The sequence below is a fragment of the Amphiura filiformis genome, chromosome 18 (assembly GCF_039555335.1).
Source record: "Amphiura filiformis chromosome 18, Afil_fr2py, whole genome shotgun sequence".
Lineage (NCBI taxonomy): Eukaryota > Metazoa > Echinodermata > Ophiuroidea > Amphilepidida > Amphiuridae > Amphiura > Amphiura filiformis.
The window spans coordinates 3,825,832-3,841,560 of NC_092645.1; the positions used below are offsets into that span (position 1 = coordinate 3,825,832).

At 36.8% G+C, this 15,729-nt stretch overlaps 1 protein-coding gene across 1 annotated transcript; it reads right to left on the minus strand.

Moving 5' to 3' along the window:
- Positions 1-8,907: 8,907 nt before the first annotated feature.
- Positions 8,908-14,870, minus strand: LOC140139349 (regucalcin-like). The gene is made up of 5 exons (XM_072161126.1): positions 14,688-14,870; positions 13,071-13,253; positions 11,980-12,195; positions 11,429-11,560; positions 8,908-10,285 (listed from the first exon to the last, which is right to left on the minus strand). The coding sequence occupies exons 1-5, from the start codon at positions 14,866-14,868 to the stop codon at positions 10,062-10,064; spliced, it is 936 nt and encodes a 311-aa protein (XP_072017227.1). The 5' UTR covers positions 14,869-14,870; the 3' UTR covers positions 8,908-10,061.
- Positions 14,871-15,729: the final 859 nt, after the last annotated feature.

Here is a 15,729-nt window from a genome sequence, read left to right on the forward strand (position 1 = left end):
TTCCTCAGAAAACTGAGCAAAAATTCACCTAATACTGAAAACCAAAGCATTGACTGTTCTTTAATTTCAACCTTATCAAACCTGAAACAAATATGCTGCCTTGCGAACACAAATTTTGCATATCATTGTCAACTAAAAGGGGGGGAAATAAGTTTAATTTCATTGATAACATGAAATTGATGCATATTAATGTTTTCAAAGCTGTGCATAATTAATTAATTTCCCCAAAAAAAATAATTTTGACACTTTTAGCGTCTGTCACAAATGCTTAACAAGTGTGTGTGATTGGATTAACGGTATCAATTCTGAAATTCTAAAGAAACTCGATTTTGTGAATCGAGGTCTATGTACCTCTTCCGAGCTTCTACCTTTAAAAGCATGTAAGCTACATTGATACAGATGCCACCAATAGAACGAGAAGATTTTCCCCTTCATTTTGCATACCACTTTGACCATTTTTTTTTTCTCATTTCTCCACAAAATGCAGAAAACCCGCAAAAAATCCCATGGGTGTAGTACCCCCTTAATCACTCTCGAAAAATGTATTTCTTTTGTAGGCCTATTACTTTGTTTTGTGATGAAAATCGTGATGTTTTATTTCATCACGCTTTAAAACAAACGATTTCTCATGTATTACTTTGTTTCGTGATGACAATTTTGATGTTTTATTTCATCACTCACGAAAAATTGATTTCTTATGTATTACTTTGTTTCGTGATGAAAACCGTGATGTTTTATTTCATCATCACGCTCTAAAACAAACGATTTCTTATGCATTATATTTGTTTTGTGATGAAAATCGTGATGTTTTATTTCATCACGCTCTAAACAATAATTATAGTTACATGCATTTCAAGAAAAAAATCTTATTAAAACGGTAGGCCCTATGTTGTTTAGAAAAAATGTAGAAAGTGATGATGATGATGATGTCGATGATGGTGGTGATGATGATGATGATGATGATGTCTCCAAAAGTGTCCCGGTTTTTTTTTCTTGCCCTAAATCGTGCGTATCTATTAATAAGGCACTTCAATAATCAATAATCAGTCCCGTGACGGCCTCCACTAACTAGCTACTAACTTGGGTTTATGGGCGCTGATATTTCATGTTCACTGTCACTTATTTATCAGAAAAGTGCGACCCTTTGTCAATCACCTACAGTACCCAATTTCGGCATACTGTATAAGAAACTCATCATAATGATTGCCAGAGAATAGTTTAAATGTAGCTTGTACCGGTTTTTGTGGCATCCTTCAGAAGTGAGCGGTCCGATACCAATATTTTCGGTCAAATCTCCATTCAATTAACACGGGAGTTGGCTAGCTATGCCTTGCCCTCACTCATATTTTACAAAAGTGCGACTATTTCTGAACATCTAACCTAGCTGTAATTTTAGGTCATGTTAGAGAAATATATTTGCTAGAAGATTGGAGAATAAGTTAAATATTGGCTGGTTATTTTTCACACAGTGATGTTAACTAGGCAAGTGCCCATTCTTCCAACATACATCATTTGTAGAGGTCCCGCGTCAATGGTGAGAGCACTGTGTATTGTGTATAGGAAAACGGACAGTAACTGCAGTATGCTCTACGATCTGAATTGATATAGGTCAGTTTATTTCCCAGCATGTTTACCATGTTTTACCATAGACCTTGGAAGATATTTAATAAACATTTGGTCACAATTTATCAATATGATTAAATATTAAAACAGTAAATATCGTATAAGAATTATTTTATAGTAAATCAGTTATACCAAGTAACTGATGAGGCATTAAATGTGCCGGATATTGATCATCTTCCTAATAGTAGGGATGACCATCAACTTGATTAGAACATTCCCATAGACATGCAGGGAGCTCAACTGTGCACTGCTTGCACAGACATTTCTAAATTGAGCTCATTCTTTTATTTTTCATAATTTTTCTGTAAAAATTGGGGATGTTAATGCCAATTATGTTTTGTAACTATCTTGCAAATTACAGCAACATAACTTATTTCATTTTCCTGTAAGTGCGAGTCAAAATTGGTCCATCGCCACAGTGCGCTTAATTGCCAGTGGCTGAGTTCAGCACTGCTCAAGAATGGCACAAAATATTCATGTCAATAAGAACAGGTGAACAACGTGGCCTACTGAGCTGTAATTTGGCAGAGTTGCCAGTAATACCTCTATCATACCCTCTGTATAAAAATTCTCTTTAAAAGGGAAAGCCAGCCTCAATGTAGAAGAGGTCTTGTAATTAGTTTTGGTCAATGTGAAAGGCATTTTTAGGATCACGGCTTACTACATCCATGTTACATGACAGTCCACCAAACCATCAACGGTGAGAAGATGTACACTGAAACTGCAGAAAACATTAACTCCTAATCTCCTGTCAACTCTTTAATTCATTATTGTTCATTATTATTAATTCATTATTGTTCTCTAAATTGTTCTGTTCTGGTTTTATTTGTCTTTTCAGCTTTTTACCCACGATATTTTAATTTCCAATTTTTTAATACCATAACTTACGAACTCAATATCTTCGCTTAGGAATGTCCGATTTTATTGGGGAAAACGGCGTTGTGGAAAATGCCAAATTTGGCAAAAAATGAAAAAAACAGCAGTACTGACGAAGTTCAAGCCCCGCCATTCAAATACTTGTAGCTAATTTTAGATACTGTCAGTATCTAAAAATACAGATTCGTGTAAAATGTCTTATTTTGTCTTAAATAGGCCTACACGGCTTTCGGCTGAACCATTCGCAGACTTAGCACATCTATGTAATAACAAAGGTACGGTACCAAAATTTTGATGATTTTTACGATCGTCCGGATGAGCAAATCACTGAATGGGCCTTTAATATTAATAATAGATAAGCTGCCTTTAAAAATATTATTGACAATGTTGAGAGTAGGAATTACCTTGAAAAATGTCTCAAAAATACAAGATGCCAGTTATATTCCGGTCTGAAACGATCAGACAATATTTTAAACATTAATAACATCATAAACTCAAATCTTGAAAAAATCACCCCGGGTAGATTTTTGGCTATTTCTCCATTTACGATCCTGCCCAAAAGTGTCTGCTTTCGATATACCACGTCACAAATACTACACTGCACTGACTGCAGGTTTTAGTTAAAAGGGCATTTCGTGATCCACAGCATCATCCCCCAACTTTTCTCAAAAAAAGTTGAAACCTCTGGCTACATAATGTTTATGTACAAAATATTTCTTGCAGATTAATTCGTTTAGCAAAGTAATCGTGAAATTTGAATTTCGTTCTGGTATACCAGAACAAAATTGCAACACATTGTCTACACATAACCATGCATAACTCGTAAAGGCAAAATCGGAATCAACTGACATTTTTTAGAATAAGCTTTTTTGTGGATATCTACTGAAAAATGTCATAAAAAGAGGATGCTAGGATCACGAAATACTCCTTTAATTCGCCATATAACATAATATAAACTCACCTTACATGTACATTTTTTATTTTAAAATAATTTGATATTAATTCGCAATGTATAGTTTACTATATGATAGATGGTGGCAAGAACATTTATAAAGGACTGATTACTCACTGCAATCTTCACTCTTGTGTGTTTTGACTGTAAGTTTATGAATCAAATAAAAAAGATAGAAAGTAGCTTCACTTACGTTATGTGTCATTTTATTTATAACATAGAAGTTATTAAATTAATAAAGTAAGACAATTTATTTATCTATAAGTGCATGTCAAATGGGTACATTGTTCAATACTATAGGCCTACATGCATAAATTATGCCCATATTATAGCTAGGCCCTAAAAACTTTATTTTGCATCGGATTTTTCCCGTTGAAAAGGCAAAACTGATGTTTATGATAGCAACTATTTCATCAATAGCATTTTGAGTCATTTTTATCCATAAAACGACACAGGATAGGATATATAATTACTTTGACATCAATATGGTCCATATGATGAAGATTTTGATTCTTAGATCTGTTATCAACATGATATCACGCTGTTCAGTGGTCAAGGACCCCGGGTCAAAGACACTGAAATGACATACTTTTCTTCTGCTGACCATATGATGCTGTATATTAACTATTATTGTTACATTTTAGGCCTATACCTAAAACTTTTAAAGTCATATTAATTCAAACATAACTTTGGTAATACTCACTCGTTTTCATTCGTTGAAACGGCAAAACATACTTACTTTTCCTGACAAATCGAATTACAATAATTTTAAAAATTCCACCGCAAAAATTAAAAAAAAATAAGTCATTCCAATACCAATAAAAGTTAATCTCTTGAGCAAACAGACCCGATCCCAGAAATATATACCAGCCCGCGAATGGGCTGGCGAAAAAGGTTAAAAAATTGAACAAGTAGATCTCGAGTTACAAATTAAATCACCAGCTTCCCTTTGGAATTTCCATACTCCTTTCGAATCATGCTAAGAAGACACCTTTCTGAACATAAATGTGAAGTTTCGTGCTCATTCGATGTATTGTTCACCTGATTTCAACCCTAAACGTTTTCTTATATTTAGGCCTATACCAACTACAACTTGCTGCTGGCTATACCTTGTTTAGAACTTTCAAAAGAAGTACCTGAATGTGCAACCATAACTGTTTAAAAATAGCCCGCGAAAGTCATGCAGCTAACTTCGAGGTCATGCATTGAATTGTATTGAATAAGGAATACTACGGGAACCAGCACCTTTTGTTAGAAGTCACACATGAGCATGATGAGTGAAGTGGATAACCTCTATTGTTGTGAATGAGTCAATGACCTTCAATGACACTTAAGATTTTCTTTGCATACACCTACTAATTGGTCATATTAAACCCAATAACATTGACATTTTTGGTTGTGAAAAAAAAGTTCACTTGTACTTACCACCAAAATACTTCTATTGATGAGTTCTATCCAGAAAACGATCTTTTGTAGCAATAGGGGCAACATGAAATTTTGATGGTTATCCCTACTAATAGGCAGACTATCATGGTACAGGTCACAGAAGTGGCTTTTTACTTCCGCAAATGGCCGTTGGTGGTACCTCATCTCTTCTAAAATTGTGACCTAGATCCCGACATAAAACCCTATGCAGTCTACCCCCTGGTTATATGTGGTGGCGCTAATTATAGTTTTAAAATGCAATCTATGCACACCATTTGTCATTGTGATGGATACATACGTACACAAAATAAGAGCGAAACTTGAATACTAGAAGAACAGTCAGTGCGCCCTCGAATTTTCTGCACTTTTATGGTGATATAGAATATCGCCCTCATCTCTTCAATGCGCTTTAATGGGCTCAGATTATATTGTTAAAATAATACAGGTTTACCTTAAAATATTAAGACATTAAAATTATTGTGTTCATATATTGCATACTTTTGTTTAATAATAAATAACATTTTTTGCCATTTTATTTACACACGACACAAAAAGTTATAAGCCACATAAATAATCAAAGAGTGGACACGTTCATGTTCCATTAGTAATACTTGAGGTTGCAATGTTCCCTACTCCTTGCGAATATCACCCGTTCCTTGTTAGGACTTTCAAAAGAAGTACCTACATGTGCAACAATGACTGTTTCAAAATAGCCCACCAAAGTCATTCAGGTAACTACGAGGTCGTGCATTGAATTTGTTTGTATAAGGCTGCGTTCACATAGAAGTATACTATTCGGGTATACGGTGCACGTTTTGCAGGTTCACGCGTATAGCTTAAATCGAGCAAGGCAATTTCATAGTACCGGGTCACATAAGGCTACGATCGCATAGAAGTATACTATTCGGGTATACGATGCACGTTTTGCAGGTGGACGCGTATAGCTTAAATCGAGCAAGGTAATTTCATAGTACCGGTTCACATAAGAGCTATTCGAAAAGGCCGTATACCTGCGTTTAGTATAGTATAGTGGGAATCGCGCGTGTTCGATTTTAGTGCAGCGTATACCGTCCAAATTCTAAAAACCTAAACCACATGTGGGTAAATTCATTTTTTTAATAGATGCACTATTTAATTCTGCACATTATGACACCTCATTGAATGCAATGTGACCTCAAGAAGTAAAGTTACAAGCATTTGACAAGACGAAGAAAATGGGTAAACTGACATACTCGCTGTTCGCTATACGAAATACGCTCATTCGATCAGGCTGAGTTCACAGATTATACTCCCATATGAACTCAGCCTGATCGAATGAGCGTATTTCGTATAGCGAATACCGTATACCGTATACCGTATACTTCTATGTGAACTCAGCCTAAGGAATACTATGAGAACCAGCGCCTTTTGTTAGAAGTCGCACATGAGTAAAATGGATAACCTATATAAAGGCCCTGCATGACATTATCGATTGGCTCCAAACAAAGGATTTGAGCCGGTGTCCTTCACCGTAGTTATGGTGGAGTGCAGTCCATTCAATCAAATGTTGTCATCAACCTATTTGATCGTAGTGCAGGGTTACGTGTGTGAGACGAACTGTCACGGTAGATTGCAATCATGCTTTTGTTGAATGCATTTGAGTAGTCCGCTATATTTACGGGATGATACGTCACATGCAAGGCCTCTATTGTCTTATAGTAGGGATGACCAATGAACCATCAACATGATTAGAACGCTCCCATAGACATGCAGGGAGCTCAACTGTGCACTGCTTGCACAGACATTTCTAAATTGATCTCATTCTTTTATTTTTCAATATTTTTCTGTACAAATTGGGGAAGTGAATACCAATTATATTTTGTAACTATCTTGCAAATTACAGCAACACAACTTATTTCATTTTCCTGTAAGTGCGAGTCAAAATTGTTCCATCGCCACAGTGTGTTTAATTGCCAGTGTCTAAGTTCAGCACTGCTCAAGAATGGCACAAAATATTCATGTCAATAATTTCAGGTGAAAAACGTGGCCTACTGAGCTGTAATTTGGCAGAGTTGCCAGTAATACCTCTATCATACCCTCAAAAAAAAAAAAAAAAAATTGAACAAGTAGATCTCGAGTTACAAATTAAATCACCAGCTTCCCTTTGGAATTTCCATACTCCTTTCGAATCATGCTAAGAAGACACCTTTCTAAACATAAATGTGAAGTTTCGTGCTCATTCGATGTATTTTTCACCTGATTTCAACCCTAAACGTTTTCTTATATTTAGGCCTATACCATCTACAACTTGCTGCTGGCTATACCTTGTTTAGAACTTTCAAAAGAAGTACCTGAATGTGCAACCATAACTGTTTCAAAATAGCCCGCGAAAGTCATGCAGGCGACTCCGAGGTCATGCATTGAATTGGTTTGAATGAAGAATACTACGGGAACCAGCACCTTTTGTTAGAAGTCACACATGAGCATGATGAGTGAAGTGGATACCCTCTATTGTTGTGAATGAGTCAATGACCTTCAATGACACTTAAGATTTTGTTTGCATACACCTACTAATTGGTCATATTAAACCCAATAACATTGACATTTTTGGTTGTGAAAAAAAAGTTCACCTGGACTTAGTGCAATTTTGATTTTGTGCCATATCGGCCATCTTGGATGATTTTTGGCAAATGTTCTCTAAATGCATGATTTCAATGCCTCGGTTTGAAAAAATAATTTATGCCATTGACTAGTATAGTGCCGTTTAATAAGAAACCCATTTGATACTTTCACATAATTCTTGTTTCATGTTTGCATATATGTTAAAATAAATAAATATATAAAGGTAAATATATGCTTATGCCAATTTTGCTCCCAATTGCTATTTTTGGACCTTGTCATTTTATTTCGTTCCAATGACCGGTCCGAATGGGAAACTTTGAAAATTCATAATTCGAAAAGTTTTTGACCGATTTTGACCATTTAACCACCAAAATACTTCTGTTGATGAGTTCTATCCAGAAAACAATCTTTTGTAGCAATAGGGGCAACATGAAATTTTGATGGTTATCCCTACTTATAGTCAGTTAGCTGGTGACACTCACCGCGCGATTTTGAAGTTGGCTAACGAGGCCTCAACACGGTTGTTTGATGTGATGATTTATTAATATTTCTAACAAAGCATTATATAATGTACAATTCTAGACCTGGACAATACAACAGCTATCACACCATAGTATTCACTTATATTTTTTTGCTATTTTTAACATATATTTTCGTATCTATATCAAATTATTCATCTTAAGTGCGTTATTGACATATATTTTAAATCTTAATTGGCCAATTAATGTGAGTTATTCCCTATATTTCATGATAAAAAGTTTCTTGAAAATTTCATTTCCATATTGCAGTCCTTTTCTGATGTTCTAATACCGTTTATACAGGTGTCTACCCCGTGTAAAGATGCAAACAAGAGTTATGATAAATAGCGCCATCATTGTTCAACTTTACTTAAAAATGACACAGTTATGCATGCCATCAAACAACCGTGTCAACGATAGGACATTTCTGCTTCCTTGAATAAAGTTGATGGCAAGAAACAAACAAATAAACACCACTGAAGCAAACGATACGCGGGAACAAACTAAAAGTATTACAATAACTAATATCAAGTTGCATGGTTAATTCTTAGTTCCATATTTATGACAGAGGGCTTGTTGCCTTGATTAGAAAATAGTTCCCCACAAGCTCCCACACCACAGTCAACCCAGCCCAACCACTAACCCATCCCCCAATGACCCGGGCAATTATTTCACATGCCCATGGATTACACATTATAAAGTATAATCTGGATTCTCTAGAGACAGATTCGCTGTTGAGTTGTGCCTAAAACTTGCATGCATTGCTCTTCGTTAAAAACGATCTAAAGTCTGCACAAAAAATAACTCAGCTGTTATAAGTACGCCTACAGATTTTGAACTAATAATTGTTTTCACAATATTTCAACATAAAAAGAAGGATGATTTATTTACGCGCATTTTGATACCCCATTGTCCAATTTTGATCAATATTGGCAATACAGCAGTGTTTTGAAAGAAAAATACCCCAATTTAAAACTTGCAGTTATTTGTATTGAGTTGAAGTAAGCGCGAAGATAATAATGGCGGGCTGTACGTGTTTACAGTGCTGGCATTATAACCATTGATCGCTGTAAACTGCAACTTTTAAATTCGGGTATTTTTCTGTAAAAGCACTACTGTGTTGTTAATATTGAACGACATTTGACGAATGGGGTATCAAAATGCAGGTAAATAAATCATCCTTCTCGCTATGTTGAAATATTGTGAAAACAATTATTAGTTCTGAATCTATAGGCATATTTATAACAGCTGAGTTACTTTTTGTGCAGACTTTATTTAAAATACATGATGCGCGGAAGTCAAATCATTACTTCAATAAAGGCCATCATTATTATTAGTTTAAGTAAGCTTACGTTTTGGTGGCGCTAACTACTAAATCAGCATTCAGTGATGACGTGGGCCAACTGAATTGTACTTTTCCGGATCCTCCACACCCAAACTCACCAGCCTTACCAACCTCTAACCCAGGGTAATTTTACAGGCCCATAGATTACACATACGTATTTAAGTTATCTTATTCTTCGCGTGTTCAATATCCTAAACACGGATACATTTTTTGCGTTTTCTACTTCGTCTGTGCATTCTTTTCGTACGTGCAAAATATTCAATAGGGCTATTGTAATCGACCTCGCTCATTAGAGGTGAGTGGTTTTGAATAGTTAGAGGGGCGTACGATCACGGGGTACAGGAATCGCAACCTCTCTGTTATCACTGCTAAAACGACTTGTGGCGTCAAGGTGTGTTCTATCAGCTCTTCGCTGAATCCTATTAATCATGTGAGGGTAAACCGGGCATTATAGATTAATAAACGTACACACAAGCTTGTAAGCGGACCCAAGTCCAGCCACCAGACCACCAGCTTCCACCGAGAGCTGTTGAGGTCATTAAATTACTTATGTGAATATGTAATCTATATTAAATGTGGGAGTATCGTTGTCATGTTACTATTGTAATAATGCAATACTTAATTTATGTTATCTGAACTACTGTGCAGTAAATAATCATACATGAATTATTTTCATTTCAATGTAAAAGTAGTAGGACATTATTAGGCCGCCAGCCAGTCTCTAAAGGCTGCTAGAAGGAATATCATTGTAAATAACGGCAGGAGGACCTTTAACCCCTAGTCCTTTGACAACAAAAACAGATCCTGCTAAAGGTTGATCTCGAAGTTGCTCACGTCTCATGCGGAAACTGGATGTTGTTACGTAAAGATCTTCATAGGTTGGTCCTCCAAAACAACATGATGTGATGTTAGAAACTGGAAAGGATATTGTCTGGATCTTTTTGCCTGTAATCGTATAAAATAAAGTGCTGGTTTAATAGTCTTATCACTTTTGTACAGCTAATCACAAATTCATAATTACAGCATACCCCGCCGGGTCGGTTAACCTATCAAGCTTTTACAACTTACTTCATCAAATATATGGTGCACATCGTCATCATCAGTATATCTTCGTGTCAAAAATTGCCGTGATAGTACAGCGACTCCTCTCGTTTTTCAACAGCTACGCATCGCGATTTCGTTTGAGATAGGCCGAGCGACTCAGGCTAAGCATACCATGACTATCATATGAGATACACACAGAGTTTCTATATTTTACACATATGATGTTTCTATTACAAGAAAATCGATTTATTTTCAGGTAAAACCAGGGTTTTGTTTCCAGTACACTCACTCGAAAAGCAGTACATTAATTAGCGGGGCCTTGCAGCCTGCTGTGGATATCTTTTACTGCATTTTTTATGTAAAGATTTTGAAATCCAATGTAAAAAGTGTGATATATTTAATTTTGAGAATTACAATTCTACTTTATAGGTATAAAGGAACACGTTTAGCCCATTTAGTTAAGTTCCAGGTGCAAGCCCTATAACACAATGCATATGTAAACTTTCTTTATCTGTGTCAATAATAGAATATTGATTTCAACGGAGTATTGAGCTGTATGGAAAAAATATTTATAATACAGGGTGTTGACACTGTGCGATGGCAAACCACTGCTGACAGTTAAAACAACTTGGAAGTTTTAGAAACCTACTTGTTTTAGAAACCTATGAGCTGTTACTCAGTTACAGAAATCTTTACAATTGGATAAGCAGTAAGTAGGCCTACAGACAAGTATAGACAGAGCAATTAAGGTTTTAAGAAGCAGTTGACGCTAAAGCGTTACGGAAGGGCGGAACAAACTCGGGTAACTGGTGTTTTTGTATGGGCGTTTTGACATTATCTGTAATCATGACATTAAGCAAATTACAATATTTTTGAACAATCTGATAAAATTCAATATGTTGTGAGAAAAAACCTACGCTGTGGTAGGAACTTACACTTAATATATATAAGAGATACACGTTAAAGGCACAATGATTATCTCGAACAGTATCGTGTCATAGTGCTGATAAAGAGGACCAACTGATGACCCTTGCGGAATCCTACCTGTTTTCGGGTCGTACCGGTTGACCCGTGATCCCATATAACATGCAACCCATAACATTCCATCTGAATCTATACACATTCCATCTGGGAAGCCCTCTTCAGATGGTATCTCAACAACATGGCGCCGATTTTCTGTAATGTAATGAAGGCCACTGGTATTAGAGCAACATACAATCAACTACTCTGCAGTAGTTGTCATCAATTCGGCTTCACAGTTAAGTTCCCCACCTACTTTTTCTGTCCCTGACAGGAAATTTGTTTTGATGCGAATACCAATTTGTTTTGGGCAATTATTATTATGATTCCATGTGATCCAGAAGGAGATTCATTCCAGGGGTGGGGTTGTTGCATCGGGTCTATTTGAGGTGGCACCGGCCGTTTTTTCGGCATTTTTAATGGGATCGATTTTCCACAATTCTTCGATTCGGGGTATATACCCCCGTCCCCGTGTTCCCATTACGCTTCGTCACTGTCTGACTGTATTAGAGTTACGGATTACGATTAATTGTTGTTTTATGTTTAATGACCGAATCGACTGATAAATGACATACTTATCGAACCCCATGCAATGTCATAATCAAACGCATCTACACAGCATGTTGAGGTGTCGATGAAGTACATGGTTCGTCTATCAGGGCTCCATGCCAGACCATTTGATATGGTGATCTTGTCGGCATGTTTTGTCACTGTACGGTCAGGATGTAAGCAGTAGAGGGCGCCACTTTCAAGTACATATCTATTTGGTGGATCTTGTTCAGCTAACGTTCCTATTCAAGAAATCGGGTAAATATTCTGTCATTAAAATCGAAAGGACGTTACGAAAACAAGTTATAATTTTGATTTTGTATGCCGAATACGTCAGAAACACATGAAAAGGTTTGACTACAAACATGACAAAAACGATTCTCTTATAAAGGTATCTACGCATAGTTTCCACCTGAATACACATATATTTCCAAGCACAGCGAGTCTAGCCTCTACGCAGTCTGTTTATACTACACGGTTGAGTGCAAAACATCATAAGAGCTGTGTGAGATCTAGTGGAAAATAAGCATCTGTGATTGGTTTTGTCAAAACTTCAAGTGTTCCTTCATCCAATCAGAAGATATCGAACGAAAGCTAACATTTCCTTAAAAACACTTTTTCATTAGATCAACAGATAACGCAATTCAATGTTTATAGCAAGGCGAATGTGGGAAATCTGTTGAAAACCACCTTTCCAAGCACAAATTTTGACCAAAATATAGGTTTTAACATTCAAAACCTCAAGTGTTCGTTACAATATTTTTTCAAATTTTACGTCATTAAATGAAAGAGCACACTTTATATCCCTTCATCTAAATCAAACCACCACGTGGCTCCATCATTTGCACTCAATTTAGCGACGATATAATGGGAAATGCCACCTTACAAGGGAGTAGGATAGCCCGATCAACTCCGAGGGCAGGAGGAAGGGACTGTTGATGCTCAACTACACCGCCATTTTTTTGTGGTCTTAGTAGATGGGCATGATACTTCCTATATCCATGATATCTGTATGTTATAACAGTGGTTTCCTATTATTTGATTGGTGACAAATACTGACTGCAAAAATCTACAATCTATGATTTGTGATTGAAGTTGCTTGCATTGTAATATTTACCGGCCCAAATTCGTCCTGCTGGGTCGCACTTTGCATCATTGAATCGATTAACCGGTTTATCGATTTCAACCTCGGCGATTTTCGTAAGTGTCCCGGATGCCCAGTCTAAGTAAGAAAACCGTCGCTGTCCTGCTATCAGTAGACGTCCAGACTTGGTTGGCACTATCGCTCCAACATATTCACCTACAGAAGAAGCACCACAAAAAGGTTAACCCAACAAGATGGTTTGGAACACAAATAGGTTAAACATTGGTTAAACATTGGAAGTGAACACCGCTGTACTCCAAATAGCTTTAGCAGTTGTGCGTCAGACAGTCGATACAATGTACATTATAAATATGTAACAGACCTTAAATAAATAAATAAATAAATAAATAAAAATAAATGTATTTGCCGCCCCTTCTTCTGCCGCCTTTTCCTTTTTGCCGCCCCTGCTTTTACCCCCGCCCCTTAAGGCTACCCAATATACGTACATGGTACGTCCATGATTTTGGTGAGTGATCTACCACCCAATCTACATGATCTAACGTATTTGTTTCCAGTATCTCATTTTAAGAATCATGCAAGACAAGAGTAACTTTCCGTATTATTCACATGTAATACCGTATTCCATAAGACAAAATATACATTTATCATCATGTGATGATAGAAGAAAGCACTAAATTTCATATGTTGAGCGCTAGTAGGTGAACGCTTGGCTTAAAAGTCAAATTGGCCCCAATATTGAAAATAAAATGGAAATTAAAGTAAATAGGGCCAATAACTACGCATCTAGTAATTTATTTTCAATATTGTGGCCATTTTGACTTTTAAACCTTCCGAATTCGGCACATATGCAGTACATACAATCATAAGAAAATGGTCAACTTTGGGCTTGTCGTTTTATATGAAGTCAACCTATAAAATTACTGGGACTTACCCAAGTTGTAATTTAAGACTAGTAGTCATATAAAAGTTATGTTTTATAAATTTTAAAGGTGGACTACATCGACTTTGGGCCCCCTGAAAATGTTGAATTTGCAATAAATTTCATCTTCGTGAGGGCGCTGTTCGAAATGTAAATGAATAATTGTGAGCTCAAATTTTTGGATATGCATTGTATTTATCCTATATTTAGCATCAGTGACAACAAAAAATAACTAATCTAACAAAAAATGTGAATTTAGGGGGGCTAAACTTGTCAGTTTATAAAACATTACATTTTTTCTTTTTTAATTTTTTTTTTACTTTTTGACAAATTGGGCATGCAGTTAGTGTGTATACAAGGTTTCAGACCTCTCACTCTCTTTGTAAAGAAGGCACAGACTCCCAAAGATGAAATTAATTTAAAGGGCAACTTTTGAGTCCAAATTTAGACTCCCCTACTCCAACTTTAAATGGCTGCCACAGAAAATCCGTAAGAGCTACAGACCTCAAATTTGCAGGTTTTTAATATTTTTACAGGTACAACATATGACTAAAATATCAAGCAAATCTGAGGGGGTCAGGTGGGGGGCCTCCTTGATTTCATATGGACTGACCCATACATCACTCGACAGGACAACCGCGGCAGCTGAGAAGAAAGCAAGACAATAAGTCTACAATAGATTGATATTTCATCTGAAACCAAGTACTCACCAACGGTTACAGTTTCCACTGTATTTGTCCTTGGCGTGTACCTGTGTATTTTTCTCGAGTAAATCTCCACGTATAGTAAAGATTGTGTCTGTGGCTCCCAGTGTGGCCCTTCTAATAGAGCATCGGGGCGAGTGGTGCATCGGAGAACTTCGACTGACATGGCTCTGAGAAACGGTGACATTCGTGATACGTTGGTATAGTTTGATCAGCTCGTAATCGGTTGGCCTTATAACATCGCGGATTAATATCTGTATGTTTTATTTCGCGAATCGTCGCCAGAAGTATCACAGATTATTAAGTCAGTCCTATACATTGTCTACTTTAATTAACACGCACAATATAGATCAGATAGGTAAACTATATCACTCTATAACGTGGCTCTACTTTTCGGCGTAGTGGAAAAAGCCTAACCGTTCCCGCTGATTACAAGCTGAGCAAACTGTACCTACAGGTATGCTCTCATTTCTTGATAAAACGGCTTTGTCGGGCAAACGTTTGGTTACGGGTCCATTGTGGTTTATTTGGATTTTTGTGAAAGTTTAAAATAAATTATTATATCTGACAACATTTTTCACAGAAAATTAAGTTCGGTTTATGCACATATCAAATGCAACCCGGCCCCTAGGTACCCGGGTCGTGGAATGGGGATTTTGGGTTTAAAAGTTCCCAGGTAAACACATGGTCGGACGCGAACACTTCCGGGCAAAATCTTGAGCCACTCCCCGGCCGACCGGGACAAATATCCGATGCAAACCCGGGTTTGGGTACGGCCCAAGTTCCCGGCCCTGGGCATCGGATAAAGGTCTATATAGATCCCTTTTGTTTTAATATTGCAGCGATTTTGTCATGCGGGTTCACAATTTGGGTTCACTTCCACGGAGTGAGGTTTTGTCGCCAAAAGCAAAACCTTGGGCAGATCTCGTAGCTATTATACTGTATATCATCCGGTTGTTAAATTATATGATGTGGAGCCCGAGCACCGATGATGATCTCAGCATCGTTGGATTTAGATATTTTCTTTCTGACTTGAAACTTGTGCCAT

What these genes read in the sequence shown, in the direction of transcription:
- LOC140139349 (XM_072161126.1), bottom strand. Translation starts at nt 14,868, where the DNA reads ATGTCACCGTTTCTCAGAGCCATGTCAGTCGAAGTTCTCCGATGCACC. An exon ending in AGTGGAAACTGTAACCGTTG is followed by an intron (nt 13,254 to 14,687) that starts GTGAGTACTTGG and finishes CTTCTTCTGTAG; the next exon opens with GTGAATATGTTGGAGCGATA. An exon ending in AGCAGGACGAATTTGGGCCG is followed by an intron (nt 12,196 to 13,070) that starts GTAAATATTACA and finishes TTTCTTGAATAG; the next exon opens with GAACGTTAGCTGAACAAGAT.